The following is a 24,958-nucleotide window of genomic DNA, read 5'->3' on the forward strand; positions in this document are numbered from 1 at the left end:
TACTTACAAGTTATTGATCTACTTCATATTTTGTATTATTTTATTACAACTTCTCAGCAGTGTGTCTATGAAGACTACTATGGATTTTTAATCATTTGAATTTGCTTTTTCAATGTTTACAATCACTGTCTTAGTTATAATAAACAATTTTTCTGAGTCAATATTTTGGCTTTTATATTACCATGATAACGATGGTATTGGTATTGCCCATATTTTATCAAAACCGGTCATAAGTAAAAGTACCTAATAATTATCAGGTTAGTTAGGATAGTAAAGACCTAGTATACCCCCACTTCAATAACTTCCACCAAGATCTATGTATATAATAATAATAAATGTCTTGAAAAAAGCATGATTAAAATTTGTTATTTTACAATCATTGTTGAAATGTAGCAACGATTTATTTATAATATCTATTCTAAATTGTCTTTCAGGTATGTGTATTGACATAAGAAAAATTCACATAAATGTAATTAAAATAATTATTATATTATCATTACATGAGTATAATTTACAACGTAACAGGTAAAATTTCACGATATTCAAGTAGGTAGCAACTAGCAGCTATGTATGTTGACCGACAAGAAACAAACCGCACCGTTTTGTTATACGATTTAAATGATCGAAACACTAACCGCTTGCAACAGTATTTCTATAAGGGAGTTGATTTCTTCATTTGTTAGTTTAATACTTGCGAGAAGTCTAATGCTGGGAGTGGGAATCTTGTATTCACGATCACTCAAATACGCAGCTGTCGTTATCGCTACTCCTTTTGATATACACTGAAACAAAATTTATAATATCATAAGCCAATGTTAAAAATTGTTTAACTGAAAAGTATTTTGATGGTTACCCACCATCAACTGATTTTAATATTGTTGGTAAATATTTGGTAGCTTTTTGGAGCTTACAGGGTGAAAAATTAATTAATGGCACTTATATTTTTTTGAATCTTACTAAAATTAAGAAAGAGTTCAGACAGTGGAGTATGCAGGATTCTTCAATGAGGGGAGGGGGCTTGAAAATGTATAGTTACAATTTTATTTTTATCTTGTCCAGGCTACTAATTTTCTGACCTGTAGTTGAAGTATTTGAAAAAGTATGTACAACTTCAACTTCTTAACTCTTCAAGTTGAAAAAATGCTTTTATTATCAACTTTGAAGAAGGTTTTTAGTAGAAAATTGTACCTAATTAGTACTTTAGGGAAGCAAAAATTGAAAATTCTCATTACTATTTAAAATACCAAATCGAGAAAAAAAATTGTTTAGTAACCTAAGTTAAACGGTCTTAGTTTTTATTGTCTTTGACTAATTCTAATTTTTTTTTTAAAACATCTATAAAAAATTACTCGTTCTTTTAAAAAGCCTAAAAATACAAGGTCCCTCATAAGATTTATTATGGCTTTTTAAAAATATATAAACAACACTTTAACAATCATTTTTAATAAGCATTTCAAGTTCAAATGTTAACAGAACCACAATTAATTTGTAGTTAAAAATATATAAATATACAAATTAAATTATGAGTACCTCCTAAATAAGGTCTACGATTTATGACTTACGTAATCAACAATTTTTTTCAATATTTGCTGTTGTTCAGAGTGTAATAGAGACTTATCTATTAGGTATAAATGTTTAAGTGGACTTGATTCATCAGACCCAAGAGTAAAGTGTTCGGTCAGTTGGCTATTGCAAATACTTTGATGTAGACTTGTGCTCCTTTCTCGCAGTTTTTCTAAAATTTCTGGATGTTTCTCAATCTGTTCCAAAGCTTTGATGGCGGCCGCTGATAGTAATGGTGGTAGCGATGCAGAAAAACAGTATCCTGAAAATTAAATACATTAAACATCATACTCTATTTTAGAGAACCTTCAAATGTAAAATTAGCAAATTAAGTACTTTAGGCTATTATGAAAATATAAAACTACAGAAAACGAAAAATTGTATAGGCAGTTGAAATTATTTAAATTACGAGGACGACAGGACGTGCTAGAATATTATCACTCAAAATTTAAAAAATGAAATTAGTATGTCTTATACTTTTAATAATTTACTGGTGTACCTAATACGAGCTATGCATTTATTTATATAATATTATACTAATCGTTTTAGCTTCATATTTTTATTTTATTTTTATTAAATATACAGAATAAATCCTTTAACATACATACACATTATACATATTACATTCATACACATCAATTGTACAGTTTATGATATAAATATTTAAATTAATGGCTTGACAGTAATTTATAGGTATAGAAGACACGAAGGATCGACATTGACATCATAAAACAATTGGTTCATTTTTAAGATAATTCGTGGATGGAAAAGGAACATAAAAAGGAACAACAGATCGGGAGTGACGTTGAAGTGTACCATAAAACAAATTAAGGAAAGCAAATCAAGAGAGTCAATATTACCTCGTAACAAACTGTTGATACGTTGTTGCGTTTTTAGTCAGAAAGGATAAACCTATAATTTTATCAAATTGAAAAAACAAGGCTTTGATTAAAACCAATATAAAAATGTATATGCTTAAAGAAGAAAAGACAACAAATAAAATATGTTCATACGTCGTGGTGATTCTTAAATACTTATTAAAAGAAATGTATAAAATGATTATAAAAAAATATACTTACTACTTAATATACATTTGTTTGTATCTACACAAATATATATACCTATTAACATTGCAAAAATGTTGATTTCTTATTTCTCAAAAGGAAAATTGTTCTACTTCTCTGGCATTATTAAATTATTTTAAATTTCATTTGTATTTCTAATCATCAATGGCTACTTTATATTTATACTATGAGACCAAACTTATACAACTAATAATATCAATTTTTTTTTACCAAGACCAGACAGCCTCTGATGTTCGACAACAAATGTTGAGCCTACGCAAAAACCACCAACTGACGACAAGGCTGTCTCTAGACTTCCAATGATCAGGTCGACTTCGTCTTTCTACAAAAAAGTAAACAATATTAATATTCTTTGTTGTTTGTCTAAATATGATATAAATTTATCGTTTCATAGTAACCTAAACCTTTATAGGTTTTTGTTGTGAAATTTCTTTACGAAGGGAGGGTATAACAAAATAACACGAAATGTTCACGACAAAAATAAATAAAATATAAATCTTATAAATCAGATTATTATTATTGTTATTATTTTTATCTATTATAAAATTTAATAATTATTGTGTAAATAATAATGAGCGTCGTTTTTATTATAATTATAAATATCAAAACAATTGCAGGGTATAATAATATATTGAATCATTAATACACTACTACTGGTACAACATCAAACAGTTCCAATAATTGTACTTTGATTTTAACTTTAAAAAAATAGGTTATGTCTAAAATTAGTCTATACTGAAATGAGAGGAAATAAAATAAATAGAATAAATAAAAAGAATCAAACAAATAAATTATTCTATTAATCGTATTAGTTTATACAAGCCCTTATTGCGAGATGGTTAATTTTCAAAAAAGTTAGATATCACTAAAAATGTTGAAAGAAGTTTCCCTTCATACGTGCGTGCTACCGCCTACCACACTCACAGTTTTTTTTGAACATAGATGATAATATGTTTTTTGACTGGATAAAGTTTTTTATTTTCTAACCAATTTAGACTCATTTTAGGTAACGCTTTGTTAATTGCCATAGAAAAGCAAATCAAGTATAAAAAAAACTTATTTATGATTTCTCAATTTTTCTTGAAGAGCAAAAATATCAAACTTGTAGCTTTTTTTTTATTTCACTACTAGTTAATTTAGCTTAATTTTAGAATATGTAAGCAAATAACAACTCTTCTTAGTTATCAATTTCATTTAATGGTTGAAAAAACCTATTTCCTTTTGAGTACTAAATAAAATTGTGATCATCCTTAGCGGCAGTATTGTAAAGTCTTGATTAAATTAATTTGAACGTAATGTATTTTAAAAATTTTGAAAAAAGTACTTGGACAGTTCGAAAAATTATTTTAAATACTTACTTAGAGTATCTATCTGTATTTAAAAATACATATTATTTTAGGATAATATATTTTCAATTGTAATTTTAACTACCTACGTAAAATTAATAATTTATAAAAAATATATTTTTTTACTGTAAATTATAATCAACCAAAAAGTAATGAATATCTTACTATGAAATAGTTATACATAATACACATTGTAAAATAATTCTATAAAATGTACCTACGTAAAACATGAAAATCTGTTCCGTTGATTTATAAGGTAAAAAAAATTGATAGTAAGTACTTAAAAGTATTTATAAAACAATACATTTAAGTATTTTAAATACTTTTCAAAATAAGTACAGTATCTTGTACTTGAATACTTCTAAATTATAAGTATATGTTACAAGACGAGTAGTTACAGTGGCAGTTACCGGTATATTAAAATGTTCAGTAACTCCTCGACCTTTTTCGCCAAGAATGCCGAATGATATGGTTTCGTCAATGAATATGCGGATCTTATGTTTTATTCGAATGTCGATCAATTTTGGCAAGTTGCAAATATTTCCGGTGTTCATATAAATTCCTTCGACAATCAGGAACGCTCTTCTGTTTTTTCTTCTCTTCTGTAAATTATGTAGGGCGTTATATGAGGCTTATATGAAACAGAATAGTTACAAAAGATGTAACATGTGTATTTAAGTTTGATTCGTACAACTTAGTTTATCAGGACTTAATTCCTATTTATTTAAGTACTTAAAATAATACTTTTATTACGACGATTATTTATTTAATATAGTAACAAGTAGTTAAAATTGAGCATTAATATTATTTATACTGATTACATAGGTATATTATTTTTTACTGTTTTCAAAATTCATTATAATTTAATATTTCTATAAAATTTGAAACCAAAGATATACATTCAACATTGTTACATTTGGGTAAACAGTCCAGTAATTGAACAGTTAAGGATTTTTCACATTTAAAATTCATTTTTACTTTTGTTTTTGGAACCTTATATCAAATTCATATAAAGTATGTAGTATGTACTACATATATATATTGCTAATTTTGCCAAATCTCATAAGTCATAATAAATATGAATAAATAATATCAATTTATTAAAAGTTCAATTAGAATTGAAAAAAAGTACAATAACCTAGTGATTGAACACTATAAGTTTAGTTTATTTTTTATAGTATTATTTTTAATTATTTATATTTTATTTTATAGCTATTATACAAATATTAAAATAAAGAACACAATTTATTCAAATATATATCATAGTAAAAACTGTATAAATAACTGTTTAATAACTTTTTACTGAATGTTCAAATATCTACTTATGTATTTCATATACTTGTACAAGACTGCTGATCAGGGCCGGATTTAAGGGGGAGGCACTGGGTACCTACAACTGCCCCGGGCGCCAGTATTTTAAGGGAGCCAACAATTTGTGGTCTGAAATTTGTTTACTTATGAATTTTTAAAATTTTATAATTTTAATTATTCTAATAACAGTGTTATGTAATATAATTTAGTTTAATAGTATTATATATGTACAGTATTATGCTGTTTGAAATTTATTATTTAAACAACCAATGTATTTATATTTTATAGTAATAGGTACAGGTATCAGCGATCGATAATTATTAATATACCGGATAATAGTTCCCAAATTTGTTGTGATTATGTCAATGGACATCAGTTATTTATAATAATACGGACCACACTGCGTATTTTGCTATCGTGCGCGGTGTGTCAGAAACACAATTATTTCTTATTACTTATTAGGTAGGTAGTTATAGTCAACAAACTTTAGCGTTACGAGCCCCAGCATATTTTGTGAATGATGCCAATATGATAACGTATTATTTCTATAAGTTGTCAGTACTTGTCACTATTCATGTGTTGATTATTCATTTATTATTATATTTGTTTTATACTTTTATAAAATTGAAATTATGACCGGTAAAAAAAGCTAAGTGGTAGTGAAAATCGTAAACAAACTTGTTATAACACAAAAACAACTGAATGTTATTAAAAAAATGCAAAAAAATTCAAGACTTGTTCTGTGAAAAAACCTCAACAGTTGAAAGTAAATATACACTTATGTCTAAAGAACATAAATTATACTTACAAGTTACAATTAAGATTAATTTAGTATTAATCAGAGTTAACCTAACCTAATCAAAATGTGGAAAAATAAATAGTTTAAAATATGTAAGACCTTAAACCATTAAACTTGATAAAATGTGTCTAGATAAATTAAAATTGAATTTGTATAAGAGTTCAATCAAGTATTGTTAGGTTCAATATAATGATACTAGCAAACAACAAGTGTATTTGAAGTAGGTACTAAAATATTGATTATTTATGAATTATATAGTTTGACTCTGACACGTTTATTTAGAATATTTACCAAAAAATTTAGCTATAATATTAGAAAATAATTTTATTATTGTATAATACTAACTCAAATCATTATTTATTCATTTATAAAAAAATATTTAAATTTAATTATTTATATTAACATCATATTATATTCAAAAACAGACATTTTCCATAATTTTGATTTTATATTTGTACTAAAATTAAAAATAATATATTTCAAAACACAATTCCCGGAGGAAATTGAGATAGACATTCAAAAGATAGATCAGAACACATTTTCAAAAGTAGCAGAGACTACAATGGCATTACTGAATAAGTCGTAGATAAAAACTATTAAGTATTAAACTATTAAATAAATTAAATTAAAGTCCTTAAATATTATTTACTTTAATTAGTTTGGTAATTATTTATAAATATTCATTATATATTTTAAATAAAACTATCTTATTTAAATTAAATAAACAATAAAATAAAATGATACTAAAGTGCAGCTTCGTTCATTTATAAAACCGCATAACAAAATAAACAATTCGTACGGAATCTTGTATTAAATTTTTTAATTTTAGTTATAAATAAAAAATTTTTTATGAATTTTTGACTCAAAATAGTTTGCTAATTTTCGTGATTTTTACAAATTTTGTCGGAATTCTAATTTTAAACGCTCATAAAAAATTATTGTAGATTTACACTAAACTGTATTTTTAATTTCCACTAACAACTTACGGGGAACCCTGTATTATATTTTCAGGTTTTTTGACAAAGGGAAACATTTTGGGAAATACATTCGTTTAAAAACTATATGTTATATAAACAAAAATATTCTTTGACTTAGTTAATTAATGTGTGCATCGTTGAAGACGAAACTTATTTTAAAATGGTCATAAAGTATATTATAAATGTGTATACAATTTGAACTTGGGACCTATATGGCTGTTTAAATATATAATAGCTAATATTTTTTTTGTACATTTCAATAATATTATTAAAATTATTTTTTAGATTTATGAAGGAGTTATGTATCATTTTCCATAGTTTTTGCAGATTACTTACTGTTGCATATTTCTCCAAGATTAACCGTTCCAAGTCTTCTGGGCAGTTATGTTTGAAATACACCAGTTCAGCTTTAGAAGATTGCAGACCCTTTTGTATTGCGAAGTTCACTTCTTCGTCCCTAAAATATTCCAATCTTATTAATAAAACGAAAGCAATCCCTACAGTTGACGCTAAAAGTCTTATTGGGTTTCTATTTACTACGTACACGTAAACAATGTCTCTAGACTTAACGTATGCTTGGATAGCGCTGGTCACAGTAGAGAACCCGTACGAGTATATAACGGCTTCTTCCATTCCCATAAATTTAGCGATCTTTTCTTCTAGTTCAATGTGTATATCTAAAAAATGTCTTAATTATCATTAAATTTCTCATTATTTTAATTTATATATATATTATGCTCTACGAATTACATGGCCCTGTTCCTTAGCTCATCAGCCAACATAACAATTTAAAATTATTTAACGCCACTACGCTACGTAATTAAAATCACATCCATCGCAATCAACATTTTTCAGCATACCGGAAATGAGCTATCAAAGTATCAAACTAAAGAATAATTAAGTATTAAATAATTAAACTTTCTAGCTAGCAAAATGTTTTGTATCGAAATTTTGTAAAAAAAAAACTATTTGTCATATTCAAGTGCATACAATGCTAATGGAAAAGTGTAATAAAAATTCCAAGTATCCACTTATTCGTTATTTGTTTTTGAATTACAATAAATTTCAACAACTCGGTTGAGAAAAAATAGTCTATATTAGTGACAATCTATGTGATAATTCTATAATGAATATAAAATGGAAAAAAAATTTGAATTTTGAACTCTCATATAAATGGAATGTGACTTTCGGGTAAACTTATTTTTTGTAACTAGTAGAAACACTTATGAGGAATCTATTGTAGGTATTCAAATTTTAAATCTTAGATATAAAAAATGAATTAACAACAAAATAATGTGCCAAATTCCGAATTACTTATGACAAACCTTGTATTACATTTCAAAGCTTTTTTTATTTAAATTAATTAATGATTAAATAAAAACCAAAAATCGAAAATGGTTATGAAATGCTAATTTAAATATAATATTTATTGAACATATTTTCTAGTTTCTACAGTCATTCATTTTTGAAAAATATCAAAACAATTGTTTGATTTGGGTTCAAAGTAAATATACCAACTAGATCCAATTAATCCTGAAATCAACTTCAAATTTTCTCAAAAATAATTTTTACTGCTCCTAAAGATGACGATAGACATGAAAATAAAAAAACATAGGTACCTATAACTACCTAATTGTAAAATATTTTTGATTGAACAATTTTTATCTAGTAAACCGTGTTTTAAATATAAAACATTTAATACAAGTCAAATAGTCAAATACTTAATAGGTAGTAATACATTTTTTAATCTAATCTATAAAATTTACATATTATTTAAATGTAAAAATTACATTGTCCTATTGTTAGATTCTCAGAGATAATAATAAACATATGATTGTGTGTGTACAATGAAAACGATTTGCATGAATGAATAACAATATATATTTTTTTTATTCTGTTTCTCATTAACTATATATGCAAATTGATGTAATTGAGAAGTCATTATTCATCGATTCTCCATAGGTATTTAAAGACAAATTAGTAAGAGAGTGAACGGTATTATGTATGACAACATTGCTAACAACAATTTGGTGTACATGGTGACAAATTAAAAAACTATAGGTACAATGATTAAACGTCTTACTTACCAAATGTGCCGTAAAATGCCCTGGGTCCGCAAGAACCAATGCCATATTTATTCACAGCATCCACTACATTGTTTTCAATACTTTTATCGCTGATAAAATTAAAATAGTTGTGGGTGGCGAAATTTATACACGATCGGCCATTAATTGTGATATAATGTTCAGTCTAATACCAACAATTAAAAACAAACAAAAACAATTCATACTATAAAACAATATACATACATACTTACATATATAGAAATATACATACATACATGCAAACATAGAACATAGCAAATTTTGCATTTAGCAAATTTAATTTTACATAGGTACCTACACAAAATACTTGCTTCAAAATCCAAGTATCGTAAAAAACTAATGTACAAATACACATATACCTAGTGTTTTTACCTTTAAGTTTGATTATAGTAGATACTTAATTTGCCATGTGTAAGTTTATAAGTCGATTATAATACATGAGGATGTAACATCCTCTTAATTTAATTTACCTTGCCATCAATGATATAGTTTTCCATTGGCAATGCAGATGGGGAAGTTGCATTTACCATAGGTTTTGGAGTCCACAATTGAATCTTTTGTTCTATGTCCGTCTTGAAAAAAAAAGGAATCACGTTTCACATTATTAGACACCAAGTAATAATGATGAGTTTATGTATAAAATACTGAAATCATGTATTAAGTAAGTAAATCAGGTACGTGATTTCCAATTTTTTTTTATTTAAAATGGGATAAACATTTTTTCATTTTTGTAGGAAAAATCTTATTACTCGAGTCAACCACCAATTTTAACATAGAAATGAGATTTTTTCCTTAAAAATGGAAGGTTACTAGTAATAATATTTGTTCGTCAATACCTATTTTTTATTAATATTATTATTAAATAGGTAGGTAGATTTGATAAGTTTGGTGGATCAACTCAGCAACACCATATTTACTGTTATTACTCTATCAGCAACCGGAGTTACACAAACCAATGTCTATAAAAATAAAATAATAAAACAGATAGCTGGTAGTCTGGGAGATGTATAATATTAATTAGATATGTAAATATTTCCTAGAATGTCTACCAGCACTTTTTTTTAAGTGATTAAATTTTTTTGCAGCCACTGTAATCACGCGTATAATATACAAATATTCAAAGGTCAGTTCTATAGTCTAATACATATGCGTTTGTAATTTATATAATAAAGTAAAATTAACTCAATGTTCCCCAAGCTGACAAAATTATCGATTAGCGATAAGTAATAACGAAAATTCGTCAATAATTGTCGTCACCAAGCAGGAAAATAATTTTAAAATAGGTTTTGTCAGTCAATAGAATAATTAAATTGTTCAATACGTTTGTATTTTTATGCGTACGTAGTATGGATGTATAATAACTTACGTTTTCTGATGTTTCGGTCCTTTTTGCATTTGAAGAGCTTGCTTTTTTTTTAAATAATATCCACAAAAGTACAAGGAGTATACTGCCCTCTACGTAAATGTGGTTGAATTGAACCTAAAATATTCCATTAATATAAGATTATATTTAGGGTCTTCAAATAAGTGTAAATAAATATTAAAAGCAAAAATCAGATTATTTTAATCTGTGGTATTGACTAATGACTGATGAACAAAATGGTCTTTAAGTTATAAAAAATTATACAATATTGTGTTAAAACACTTAAAACTAATTACCAGACTATTAAACAATTACATACAAAAACCTAAAATCTAGAATTTCAAATTACTTACTGAAAAAAGAGTGCTTTAGTGCTTTTAAATCTAATATGTCTATTTTAGATTCTGAGCGGGGCAATGAATGTATTGATTTGACAATGATGTGTGTTTTTTAATTTTTTTTTTTTGTGTCTGTGTACCAGATAAGTAGTCGAAATAATGCTTCGATTTTCAACTTCAGTATTTTTTTCAGTGGGAAAGTGAATCTAGTTGGTGCATTTGAGAGGTCGAAACTTAAAATTCCCAGTTTATATTAAAAACGCCGGGAAAAACAAAAATAAATAAACAAGAATTTTTAGGCAAAATTGATTTTTGGTGTAATACTAAAACACATTACCGTAGATACATCAAACTTTTACTAAATGTATGTATTAGCATTTTCTATACACCATAGATTTTCAAAATATTTTGACTCATGTTGAGCTATTTATGGGCAATACACTTTTCGATTATTGTTGGTTTTTTTAAATTAATATTGATAAAAAAATTTTCGCTTGCTCAAAAAACTTGAAAATATAGTACAAGGTTCCTCATAAGTTATCATTAGTGGAAATTAAAATGAAAATTGAGCATAAATCCACAATAATGTTTTATGAATTTCATATTTTGACAGAATACGTAAAAATCATTAAAATGTGCAAATTATTTTGGGTTTAAAAATTAATAAAAATAGTTCTTTTTAAATCTAAGATTTGAAAAATTAATACAATATTTTGTTTAAGTTTATCTAAAGGAAAACCAGTTAAAATTCAAATGTTTACAGAATTGGATATTCACTCGATAAAGTCGACGATTTTAATTTTCAATTTTTTCAGCTTTTTTAGCTTATAGCTAAGGATCAAAAATGTAAAAAAAAGTTGTACACAAATAGTTAATTCTGTAACCAAAACATTTAAATAATATATAAGCCGTTTTTTTTATAGTTATTTCCTGTTTAATTTTGGACAAAATTACATATTAAATATCAAAGAATAAAGATTAAAGTTATTTTGTTGTAATTTAAAAATATTGTTCATACGTACAAGTGACTTATAGAACAGTATTTTATTATATTTTATACACTCAATGACTTTTAAGATGTAATTGTTTTTCAAAAATAAATTTAACCTATTTGTTGTACTTATGCTTAATAGTAACATACATTTCTTTAATCACAATAATATCATCAAATATACTAAATTACTAAGTAATATTATAGGCTAACGTTAAGACCGTCTTCGCTCAGAATCGTTTTTCATATGTAATAATTTTATATCATTAAATTCAAATTCAACACAATCCATTACAGCGACCTTCTAGACACTTAATGTGCAACAGAGCGACATCGACTTAACCGTTTTTTTCACTTACAATAAAGAAACTCATAAATAAACATTAATTAAAGCATTTATACACCTAGGTGAAGAGTGTTCAAAGCCTCGCTTTATATTTAAGACTATGTATATACTTAGACAATTCTGAGTATGTAAATTTTAAATTAATTAGTTTAATATCATCAGTATACCTGAAGTCCTGAACCTAATTTACTATGATACTTATGATATAGGTAATACGTTTTTGGGTCAGTGAGTTTTTTTCGGAGAATTAATTTACATTTTAAATCGATCGAATTGTACAAACACATATTTTTCAAATGAATAACGTTTAATGTATAAATTACAATGGATCCATCTCTGTTGCATAAAGGAAAGATTAAACTTTACAATGTATATAGATTTAACTTTTACCGATGCAAATAATTAAGTAGTTTCTTAATATATAAAATTTGTTACGAATAACCGGCAATCTTTTATCTTTGAAAACATTAAAAATGTTTAGTGGTTCAATGCAACAATATTGAAGGTATGAACAAAATTATACTTTATACTTTTTAATTGAGTACTTTGAAGGCTTATTTAATTGTTATTAATATTTTGCAGATATATAATTTAATAAAAACATTACAAAAGACTTATATTTTATGAAACTTTTCAAACAATTTATTTATTTTATTTGTATTTAAAAATTATATTTAAAAAATTAAAAATCAATATTTATTAATATTTGTTTTGTTTTAACAAATGTATTCTCTTCAGTTTAACTATAAATGGTACATATATCCAACAACCTAAGAATATTATATTATGAGCATAATTTAGTAAAATATTTTTATTGCTTGGTTGAATATTGGTAACACTAAGGTTGCAAATTCAAAAATCTATCACTACTATTATTTTAAACAATAATTTGTTTATTGAAACAATCTAAGGTATGTATCAATTTAGAACGAACAACTTATGCAAAATAGATTTTGTAACTGTAAGTTCTAGGCTTTTAACTACCTATAATATACCAGTATTCACCCTACAATAATACCATATAGAACTAGAAATATTAGCCTGTGATATTATCTGTTTTCTCAAGGAATTATCTCTTCCAACTATTGATCCACTATCCATACAACTAAACATTTAAATAACTATTATCAATTTTCGTAATGTTAAAGATTTGTTTTATTATTATTCAGTGCATACACAACATATACCTTATAACATTAAATGTATTTAAAATGTGTGGAACTGCAGCAATGATTTTATAACAAAATAATAATTAAGACTGTGCTTTCCACTATAGTTGTGAGTCATGTCTAGTGAAATGAATGGTATGTATGGAATGAAACATATTAATTCACACACTTTGAAAATCTAGTAACCTACATAGTATAAACTTCATAGTTCGTAGACAATGGGTTTATTAGTGGTAACAAATGATTAATCACACAAAGATAGAAAGAAATACACGAATATTTGAATAAGTAGAATTGATATAGGAAAATACAATTGATGAAAAATGCAAAAAGTATTTTATTTATTTTTAGAATTTAATCTGTTTAAGTATTTATAAAAAAAATCATTTTATTGTATTATGATATGAATAACGTTTTAGAAAACTGTTTTATTTAATTTTAATTTTGTTATCTTGATAATATGCTGAAATGTAAGCGGATGTCGCATAACATTGGTTGCATAAATACCTACCTAGCATTGTGTTTGGAGAATAGAAGTATGAATCACTATAATTATTACGGAACTCTTACTTGTAATTTAGCTGTACAGGTAAAATATAAAAAATTAACTTTTTAACTTTTTTTGTATTGAAGCAATGATTACTATTTTTACATATTATAACTATGCGGTAAATATAAAATCAGAATTAAAAAAAAAGATTTTTACATTAACTAATAATATTTTGACGTATTGTATTTTAGTATATATTGGCTAATTATCTAATTACATAGAAAATACATATGAATATACATATAAATAATTTGCAATACAAGCTATTGATGTGTTCTCACTACTTTATAAGTATAAAGTTAACTTTATGTAGGTACCTAATTAGTATTTTAATATCTATATTAACTGAAACCAATAATACCACTTTAAATTAAGATTAATTCTACTTAAGAGGATGTTATGCAATTATTTATTGTCTATTAAATGGTTTTAATTGTTTATTATAAAAATTCAAGTATCGTAAAATACCCAATATTCAAACACAGATAATGTCCTCACCATCAAGTTTCATAAGAGGTCGATTCATTCTAATTTTAAACCAACGGAATGAAACTTAATCTGCTGACTGCTGAGCTTAAATTTGCTATGTTACGCACTTGAAACGCAAAAAACTTTTAAGGAGAAACAAATGGTTGTGTAACGTCCTCTTAAACATACTCGAATTACTTTTCTTAAGTTTTTTTTTATCAAATATTAAACATTATTTTGAGTATAATCTAGTTACTTTAAGTCAGGGGTGTCCAACCTTTTGTGAAGACTGGGCCACATGATATAGGTAGAAGTTGTTGTGGGCCACATACTTTTTTTAATAATAATACATTCAAATTTAATGATTAAATTATATTATACAAAACAACAATAAATTTTTTTATAATTTTATAATAGCGAATAATAAGCAGAAATATTTTTACAAGTACCTATTAATATTTAATTATAAGTACACAGAAAAGTATATTCATTTAAAATAAAAAAAAAGTTTTAGTTTAAAAAAGTTGAAAGTCATTAGTTTTATTTGATTTGAAATGTGAAATGTCTTTTTTTGTGAAAGTAGTGAATCAATATCTGGATCGATTGAAGTTGTGGCAATCTTTATGCAGCGGTAAAAACACGGACGTGTGCATCGGCCCTTACAGTTTATTTGATGTTTTATATTGTTACAATAAATTTGTTCTCTTAATATTAATATATTATACATAATTATTAATTCATGGTTTTTAAATTGAAGTGAGGGCCGTATTAAAATCTACCGCGGGCTTGAGACGGGTTGGACACCCCTGCTTTAAGTATTCAATCATAATTTGTATAATACTATTGATTCGGTGTTTCCGAATTGCGTGAGCAGTTTTTTCACGACTGTGACGAGTAACATGCACGGTTAGTTCGGTCAGATTTCATGGATCAGTCAAAATATTGATAAAAAATGTAGTATTAATTCATTAAATCACTGTAAATTAAATGATATGAAAAATGTTGTGTTCGTAGAATACACCTTGTATTCGAACTACTCATTTTGATCAGTTTATACATTTTTCAAAACTTCTACAAATTGGAAAATGTTTGAATAAGACTAGTAGAACATATTACTGAGTTTCGAATGAATAAAATTACAAAACCCGAGTTCAGAACTCCAAAACTCAAAAAATTGCTTTTTCGGATTTAATCTATTTTCTATTATAATGGCGTAAATTGTAATATGGAAAATGCTCTCTCATAAACAATAATTTTACTATATTTGATTATGTTCTTAAACTGAAATCATTATAAGATGGTGTACCTACATAGGATTTGTTATAACTCGAGTTGTAGTTGTGAACTGGGGCGTCGCATTTATAATAGTACTTAGTAAACTTTCGGAAAACTCAGTCCATATTGATGGCAGAAATTTACAGCTTTGTAAAATATAATTTTGATGTTTTATTTAGAATGATGACATTTTATGATTATGATGTTGAGTTATAATTGGCTGTGCCTAAGAAACATCTAAAAAATAGTTTCAAACTATATAATTATGAAAAATTAAAAGTTTATTTTGTATTAATCTTTTATAAATTATTCCTAATCGTATGAAAATAAATCTCATTAATTAATTAATATCTAACAAGCTAAAATTTTAAAAAAAACGAGTAGTTCAAGTGTTCATATTTTCTTAAGATATTTAAGTCAATAATATTAATGCCTAAGTAAGTGTTTAAATAATTATTTTTATTTAACTCGCCATTTTATAACAGTTTATAGTGTTGTCGCGACAAATATCAAATACATTTTGTGGAATTTAAAGTGTAATAAATAATATTATTTTCCATTTTTCTATCCCCGGCAATTAATTTTCAGTTTAATATGTAATGATTTTCTAAAGTAAAAATTATAAATTATTAATATTTAAATGACAAATAATTGAGTAAATTTATAGACAAGAGAAGTGTTTGATTTTTTTTCGATGTTTTTCTATAAATGCCGAAAATTAATTATTAGTTGGGTCAAAAAGGTTGAAAATTTAATACAAGGCTCTTTTCTATAAATGTCAAATGAAATGTTATCCGTTGGGTCAAAAAGGTTGAACATTTAATACAAGGTATCTCATATAGTGTTTTAATAGCAGTTGAAAATTATTAAATATACATATGCATGAAAAATTTATAAATGTTATAATATTATTCGGGAGTAGGTAGAAACTTTTAAAGTATATTATTATATTTTATGGTAAACCCTAAAAAAGTTTGGAGAAAAAAAGCCCGAAGAAAAATTATAAATATATAATATATAATAATTAATATATATTTAAATAATTTTTTCCTCGGATTTTTTTCCTTAAACCCTTAGCGATAGTAACAGGGGCTGATCCAGGGGGTGCTAGGAGTCCATAATTGTTAAGGGCTTCCTCCCCTAAAAATTGCATACTGTTAAAAACAAAATATGTGGTGTGGCATAACCAACTTACGATCGCAATAATATAATAAATGAAATTTGGCTTATACATCTTATGTCTAAGACCTGCAGATAACGAATCAGTAGAACTGATATTACAAAATATATCACATTGTTTATGGAAAAGGAGCAGAAAGTACTAAAAATAATTGCAAAGTACATATTGCAATAATTAACTTAGTGGTTAGTTATAAATTATAATAATAATGAATAATAAAACATTTTTTTGTTAATTTTTTACGAACTAATTTTACTATAGTTATTTTATATACTAGTAATTTTAAAATAATAGTTATAAATTATGATATGACTAATGCATAATTAATAATTATGAATATACTTAATAAGTAACATTTTTTGCCCCTGACTTTTTTACTGTTTACCCCAAGTAAGTGATACGTTGACCGCAACACAATAACACATGTTAAATCACCACTGTACAGTGCCGTGGTCAATGATATATAATTTCAAATTATGGCCGTTCCAAAAACCAAAGACAAAAACATTTATAAATTTATCAGATATATAGATACAGAATACATACCTATTAAAATGTAAGTGTGTGTAAAAATTAATCAACTTTGTTGTATTTTAATTCATTAAAATTTATATTTTAATCAAACCGGAAGCATGTGTTGTTCCAAGGAAAAGCACCGTAAAAAAATTAGATAATACTTTTTTACGCTAAATATTATAGTTATGCACGTTTTTCCTAGACGAAAATGCGTAACTATGATTATTTATCCAGGAGTGTATGTTAATAAGACAATGATATTGCTACGATTGTAATAAAATATAATTGGTGCTTTGCAAAAAAGCTATAACCACAGTTAGGTTGGAATGATTGTCTTAAGTTTTATTTCAAATACGGCGTTTTTACTTAGTACTTCCGCATAATCTATATTTACATTTTACGGCGTTGTTTGGGAAACTGGTAGCCATTAAGCTGTGTCTTATATATTTAATTTTAAATTACCGATAATGTTTTGAATTTCGATGCCATCATACATCGCATACATGGGTATTATAATATTTCGTTCAGTTATCGATGATACCTTGTGAATATCTTTACCGTAAAGATTTTATTTTTGCTATTGATACAGAAAATATTGTTTATGGTTATGACCCAAACATAAGTGTTTATTCATGGTTTACCAGAATCAACAAGTACAACTACAATGACACAAAGTATATGAATATAAAAGGAATGCCTCCGACGTCTTAGCATTCAAAGAATTGTGGAATACCACGAGAAAAACATGACGACATACTTTCGAATTTGAATCAAATTCTACCAAACAAGAGAATACCATTTTTTGAAAATATAACATTATGTATATGTGATATATAATTTTAAATTTGAATAAATATTACATAGATATTAACTTGACATGGTTATAATTTTGTAATTGACGTGTTATTAATTACAACTAAAAATTAATATTGATAATATACTGCGTTGTTTATAGAACCGTTAGTGATAAGTACAGTTTGGTATGTTATGTAAAAATGCTGTAATCAGAATTTCTGTATTTTTTCCAAGTAAACAATTCTAAATAATTAAAAAAATATTTAGTATAAATATCAAAACAAGGATATCTTGGTGAAATACAAATTGAAAATAAATCTGAATAGTTCCATTGCATTTGTCAGGTATATTTCCACAATAAATTATGGATTTTACTTTGAAAAATATTCTAAATAGAACTATCAAAAACTACTCAACATGAAATGTCATTTTTCTCAAAATGGTATGAAAGGAAATTACGACATTCTTCCTAGGACTGCAGTATAATTATATATACGTAACTTGTATTGTGTTTATGTGTTACATAACTATGTATTATAAATTATAATTATATACGAGCGGATATGTTATGAGTGATAGGTACATCTCGTTCAATCTCTGTATCTCTGTATCGTATTCGATTTGAATAATTTTCATGTAACAATAGAATTACAATACATAACTGATAATAAAAACGGAACAACGTCATCATAATATCATGTAATAACAACTAATCGGTATAATTTTATCTCTGCAGGGCCGGAAATAATGATTTGGTGCATCTAGAATATGTCGTCGGGCTGCAACAACAGTTTTCTGTTTAAATTGGTGAACACAATTAAAAGCAGGGCCGTATTACCGCTTAGGCTGTGTAGGCTAAAGCTTAGGGCAGCCAAATTGTTTTTTGGTGTGACCCAAAAACTACTTTGAGATATTAGTAAAATATCAATACCTATGTAAATTAGGCGGTAAATTGATTTCAGCCTACGGGCGGCAAAAACCTTAATCCGGCCCTGATTAAAAGTCAATAGAAATTGGCAAACACCTAAAAACCTTATTAAAGGTTGATACTTATTGCTTTTAGCATTTTTTCTCTCAAACGAATAATATCAACAGTTTATAATAATAAATAATATAGTTGATTTTTGGTTTGTGGAACATTTATATCTTTTAACTTTACTACTCCTAAAATAGTTTGAAACTGCTACTATTTCTGTTTTAATTACTTTTACCTACATGAAATACGTTATTGACCTTTGAGAATGTCGAATTCAAAGAATTTGATTTTTGATACATCTTTATTATCGTGATCTATTAACGGTATAAATATTAAATACTACACAATTATTATAATATAAATTAATTAAAATTCATTGAAATTAGTTATTATCTAGGCTACGAAATGGGAATTCAATTTTGCATAATGTCTGCGAATTTCATTCTGAATTAAAATTCAGTGTGATACAAATGTCATTATCAACATTTTAGTAATAATAATTCATTTTAATAATTTTTATAAGTGATAATATAGTAATTAGTAAATCACGTAAATGTCCATATAGTACAATAATAATGTTCAGAGTATGTATTAAATTAGAAATAGGTATGTATAACCAATGTATTTTATGTTTAAAGTGTTAAGTAAACGAATTTAAGTTGATATCATAGCTTTTCTTTAATAATCTACAAATTTTGGTTCCGTTTTAAATATAAAAACGCCTAACGGTGGTTTAACTTTCAAGACACATGACAAATGTATAATGTTACAAAATTGGATATTTCATGTAAATTAACGATAATTTCTCAAATTATTTAAATTATTTTGTTGGAATCTAAAATATATTAAACAGTTACCTGAAACTTATCGTCATTAGTAGATACCTAGGAATATTATGATGATTTTCTATGCATAACTCAACGGATTTTTCAATTAAATTAGACTGATATTAAACATTATACCTTAAACCTATTCGTGTTGGGTTTGACTAAGCTATAAATATTAAAAATGATAATATATGATGTACAATTTGGGCAGTATGTATAACGGATAATAAGATATAATGAATAATGACATATTATATTCATATTCAGGGGCGTACAAATGGTGGGAGTATAAATCCCTAAGGACAAAAAAATCCAATTTTGAAATGGTTTTAATGAAAAATATCACGTCGTGATAATATCATCATGCGTATAAAATTATGATGGAATCACAAAAATATTAATTTTTCACCCGAGGAGGTAAAGATACAAATAAATGTTTACTATTTACATAAAAACTATTTTTGAGTAGGTATTAAGTATTGTTTATCATTATTATTAAATTTTCTTTGTCTGTGACCTGTTGCCTGTTTGTGTGTGTCTATTTTTGTAAAGACACCAGCGTCACCGAAATATTATTTTAATTCATAACTTCATCTCTTTTTCTTTTATTTTATTAGAATAAGCTTCGGCAGCGGTGGCCATTGGCTGACAATGTTTACATTATTTTTTCTTAAAAATGGTTTTTGTATTTTTTTTACAGTTTAATTTTTACGTATTATAATATGACTTTATCTCTTATTTATTCAATTATTTATAATAATATACAGGAGTGTCCGACGCTCAGTATCGTAATCTAATCGTTTAGTGTACTAATCTATGGTCGTACTGTCATGACTTTTTTATTTCAAATATTATATCAATCAATACTATCTGCAAAAGTAATCTTAAAATCAACTTTTAAATTGTCCACTAACACAAAATTGTTATTCCTTTTACGGCAACAAAATAGCAGGATTAATGAGATTTTACAGTAGGTAATTCAGTGGGCTATTTAGTATTTTTTTCCTAGTATAAAAATATTTAATTCAAAACATGCCTGAGTTATTTAAAATTGGAACAGAAATAAATAGTAAAATAAATTGTATTCCGTATAGTTCGGACTCGTTAATATAATCTACCATTGTAACTAAATGCATCATCAGCCATTTGTAAATAATACAGATATACTTGCCTATAATAATATAATCATTGGATTATTTGTTTTAAACTAATTTTTTTAATTGATCCTTATGTACCAAATATTAATAATTATCAAAACGTTTATCTTCAAATTATACAGTAAGGTCAATAATTTAATCACTCATATTTTATGCTATTATATAATATAGACATTGACACATTGTACACTTCTTTGATATAATCTATTCAATGAGGTACCTATTCATAAAAACAATAATATAGAAATAATAATGTCACCATATAAACAAATTACCTATTTAATACTTTTCATAAAAAATTTATAAATATTACTCAAGCAGTACTTATGAGTAATGACACAAATTTTTCTAAGAAAAACTGTATAAACCAACTACATTTTATGTGTAAAAGGAAAACACAGCATCACTCGGGGACTTACATTGGAATTATCTCGGGAATTACGTTAGGTACAATGGTAATAATTCAGCTGTAATTGGTGTTGTACTTTGGGGGGGGGGGGGAATTGTGAATAGCTAAAAATATCAGTGACACGGATCAGTTATAATCGGAAGTATCAGAAGCCCAGATCGCTGTTTTATATTTTACGGACTATATCATATATTTTCTAATAGTCTAACCTATATCAAAATGGACACTAATAGTATTGATAAAAATAGTTAAGGTAATGTACCATGAATAAAAGTTACTATGCATGTAATCAATGCTAATAATTACAAATAATTATGTTCAAGAAAAAATTGAGGAAACGCATCTGCATTTTAAGTTTACTATTTGCATTACGTTTTTATTTAGGCGTTTAGATATAGGTAAGGCCATGTAGGGTTATATGCTGCAGCTGTCGTTTGCGCGTTAGGTATATTATTTTTATAGCATATGCCATGTATACAACACCGCAATGTTACGAGGGTGATGGTGACAGTGGTGAAAAATTTATTTGAGGAGGGGTTTGTGAAGTGGATCAACTGACAACGCAACGGCGGCGCGTAGATAGTTTTTGATGACGGTAAATACGATAAAAAAAAAGTATATATTCTGTTGTTGGACGGGCCAGATAAGTCAAGCGGTATGATCCATTAGTGCCGAATCATATACAAAGTCGGGTCATGATTTCAAACCCTATATAAGACGTATAACCTACCGGCTACCACTAAAAATATCAACAGAATATTTCGTCAAAGGCTGATTAATATTTTAGAATGTTGCGTATCCTACGTACAAGTGGGTGAATACATTTCTATAGATAAAAATATTTTTTTCTCGGTCGCCATAGTAAATTATTTACTTTATGCCGAGGCTTATATTATATGAACGACATCGTCACTTACCTGACTGAATAGCGTGTTGATTTGCGAATACATGGTTGCAAAAATCGACAGCAACAGTAGTGGAAGTAGATGTATATTATGTATAGTAGTAGCAGTGGCGGTGTCGGCGACGATGACGACGACGGACAAGTGGATTTCACGACGGTCGCAGAGCACAATGATGTGCCGCCGACACAACAATGGACAATGTCATGACAGCACGACGAAAAATGAGAAAAACGGCGGGAAGCGAGCACGCAACGGAAACGGTCAAGAGTCAAGGACTCTGAGTGCAAATGACACGAGGGCAACGGTCATTAATGTGTCTCGATAGTAATTTTTTTAAGTACATTCCCAAACGTAATACGTGATTAGACAGGCGGCGGAGAAAAAAAATATGAAATTCGAAACCAATTTGAACGAAAAAATAAAAAAAACTTTTTTTATTCGAATTGTTATCCTTCTACAGGCAGCAATAGCGATGTACACGCGCACTCTAAAATTGTCTTGCTCGTATTGACTTACCAAAAAAAAAAAAAAGGCGAGCACTCGTACCCGACGAAGCGACGGCTGCCGAATATTTATTTTCTTTTGCAAAACGCGTTTCTACGGATAGCGTTCGATGCAGCGGCGGCCGTTACATATATATTATGCGTGTCGTGTACGCGCGTCTCCCTCCAGCGGCATTCGACAATAAAGGGAGGGACCCTACCGGGTATACGGATAGTCGGATGGGCAACAATGCAACACTAAACTACCACCTCCACCATGGTCGGTCGCCTTCGTCATAAACTCATAATCGTGTGTGCCATTGTACCACCGCTTTGTATAGAGTACACCCTCCCCACAACCACCACCAGTGATCATCGAAAAATATTTCGTGTAGCGCAGGATGCTATACATATATATATATATATATATATATGTGCATTTATTGTATATTATGAGGGAAAACAATATTGTGACCTAATCCGTAGGAACATATAATTTTTATACTATTACACAAACCTGAGCAATTTTTCTCAAAGAACTTAATAATAACGTCCAATAATCAATGAAAAAACCAATATTGTCATGTTATGAAATACATAATTTTACAACAGTGACGTAAGTTATACTTTAAAATCGATGTTAGAAAAATATGTATAGAATACATTATTAAATGTTATTATCATTGGGTGTATCTCAGTGGTAATTAAGACATAAAACCACATCAAAATTAATTTTGGTAATTTAAGCCACTTTTTAAGATAGTAGTTTGAGCCACATAACACTAAATAAAGGGCATTATATAATCTTTATCGTACCTACCAAAATTGTTTTTTGCGCCATTAGTCACCGTATTAAAATTATAAGTTGAACAACTTTAAAATAACTAAAATTTTTTTATTTACCAGATCAACATATTGTACTTCTAATCGTTGGTCAATCATTTTAATAATTACATTTCAAGAAAATTATTAAAATGTACTTAAAGTAAAATAAATAAATGTATTTAAGTATAGGTACTTACTTACTTATATATGTATATATATATATATATTAATTAAAATTTCCAAAATTAATTTTAAGATATGGCGCAAAATACATGTTATATTTTTATTTTTTGGGGCGAATCAAATACGCACTGAAATGTACCTATTGGTAGCGCAAATTACAAATAATAAAATCAATTTTTTTAGAAAAATATAAGATGATACGCATAATATGCGCATGAAATCATTAATCAATGAAACATGCAATTTTTTAAGCTAAATTGAAAAATATGCATTTTCAATTTTTTAACCCGCCTTGTATAGTTCAGACCTATTGGTTGGTCTACTATAAATTGAGAGGATACAGAACAATATGTAATTCCTATAACTTCCGAACCATACTTATGAGAAATATTTTAATAATTTTCAAGATTTTTTGTGAATTGTATTGAAATATTTGATGAGATTCTTTTTTCTTTTTTTCAACGATAATAATATATGATATTGGTATATATATATTTATATATTTATACATTATTATAATAGGTAATTATTAATTATATAGTAAATTTGATATTTTTGGCAAAAATTAACTCAATCTATAACTAATACCAAAATAAACAATGATAATGATTTATCATTAAATTAAAATGTAGTACATCAGGCGAATTAAGTTCCTACACGAGAGTAGCAGGTACACAAAATACATACGTTAGTTCCTACACGACGAAAAAAGTTACATATGTAAGTTCCTACATGGTAAAAACCAGGTACGTATGTTAGTTACTGCGGAAAGCTTTAAATATGTATATTATACACAATTAAATATGTATATACGAATTTAAAAAAACAAATATATTATGATGATTAAAAAATATAATAAAAATCGTCATAGTGCATTCTCACAAATAAATATTGTATAATATGGCGATTAAAAAATATAATAAAAATTGTGTATTTTCACAAATAAATTTAGTACTTATATAATATGGTGATTAAAAAATATAATAAAAATCGTTTTTTCCCGTAATTTTGTATACG

General features: G+C 26.7%; 1 protein-coding gene across 1 annotated transcript; it reads right to left on the minus strand.

Annotated features, from left to right (window-relative positions):
- Positions 1 to 610: 610 nt before the first annotated feature.
- LOC111039874 (serine palmitoyltransferase 1) lies at positions 611 to 22,970 on the minus strand. Its single transcript, XM_022323518.1, has 10 exons — positions 22,464 to 22,970; positions 10,553 to 10,666; positions 9,657 to 9,758; positions 9,169 to 9,331; positions 7,626 to 7,758; positions 7,418 to 7,538; positions 4,405 to 4,596; positions 2,859 to 2,970; positions 1,563 to 1,825; positions 611 to 782 (listed from the first exon to the last, which is right to left on the minus strand). The coding sequence occupies exons 1-10, from the start codon at positions 22,494 to 22,496 to the stop codon at positions 615 to 617; spliced, it is 1,401 nt and encodes a 466-aa protein (XP_022179210.1). The 5' UTR covers positions 22,497 to 22,970; the 3' UTR covers positions 611 to 614.
- Positions 22,971 to 24,958: the final 1,988 nt, after the last annotated feature.

Source organism: Myzus persicae, unplaced genomic scaffold, assembly GCF_001856785.1.
Source record: "Myzus persicae strain clone G006 unplaced genomic scaffold, MPER_G0061.0, whole genome shotgun sequence".
NCBI classification, from domain to species: Eukaryota; Metazoa; Arthropoda; class Insecta; order Hemiptera; family Aphididae; genus Myzus; species Myzus persicae.

Bases quoted from the DNA above. Each gene is read 5' to 3' on its own strand.
- LOC111039874 (XM_022323518.1), bottom strand. From the start codon at position 22,496: ATGTATTCGCAAATCAACACGCTATTCAGTCAG. The intron at 7,759-9,168 runs GTAAGTAAGACG...GACATTTTTTAG, and splicing joins GGCATTTTACGGCACATTTG to ATATACACATTGAACTAGAA. The intron at 7,539-7,625 runs GTACGTAGTAAA...GGAATATTTTAG, and splicing joins TCTAGAGACATTGTTTACGT to GGACGAAGAAGTGAACTTCG.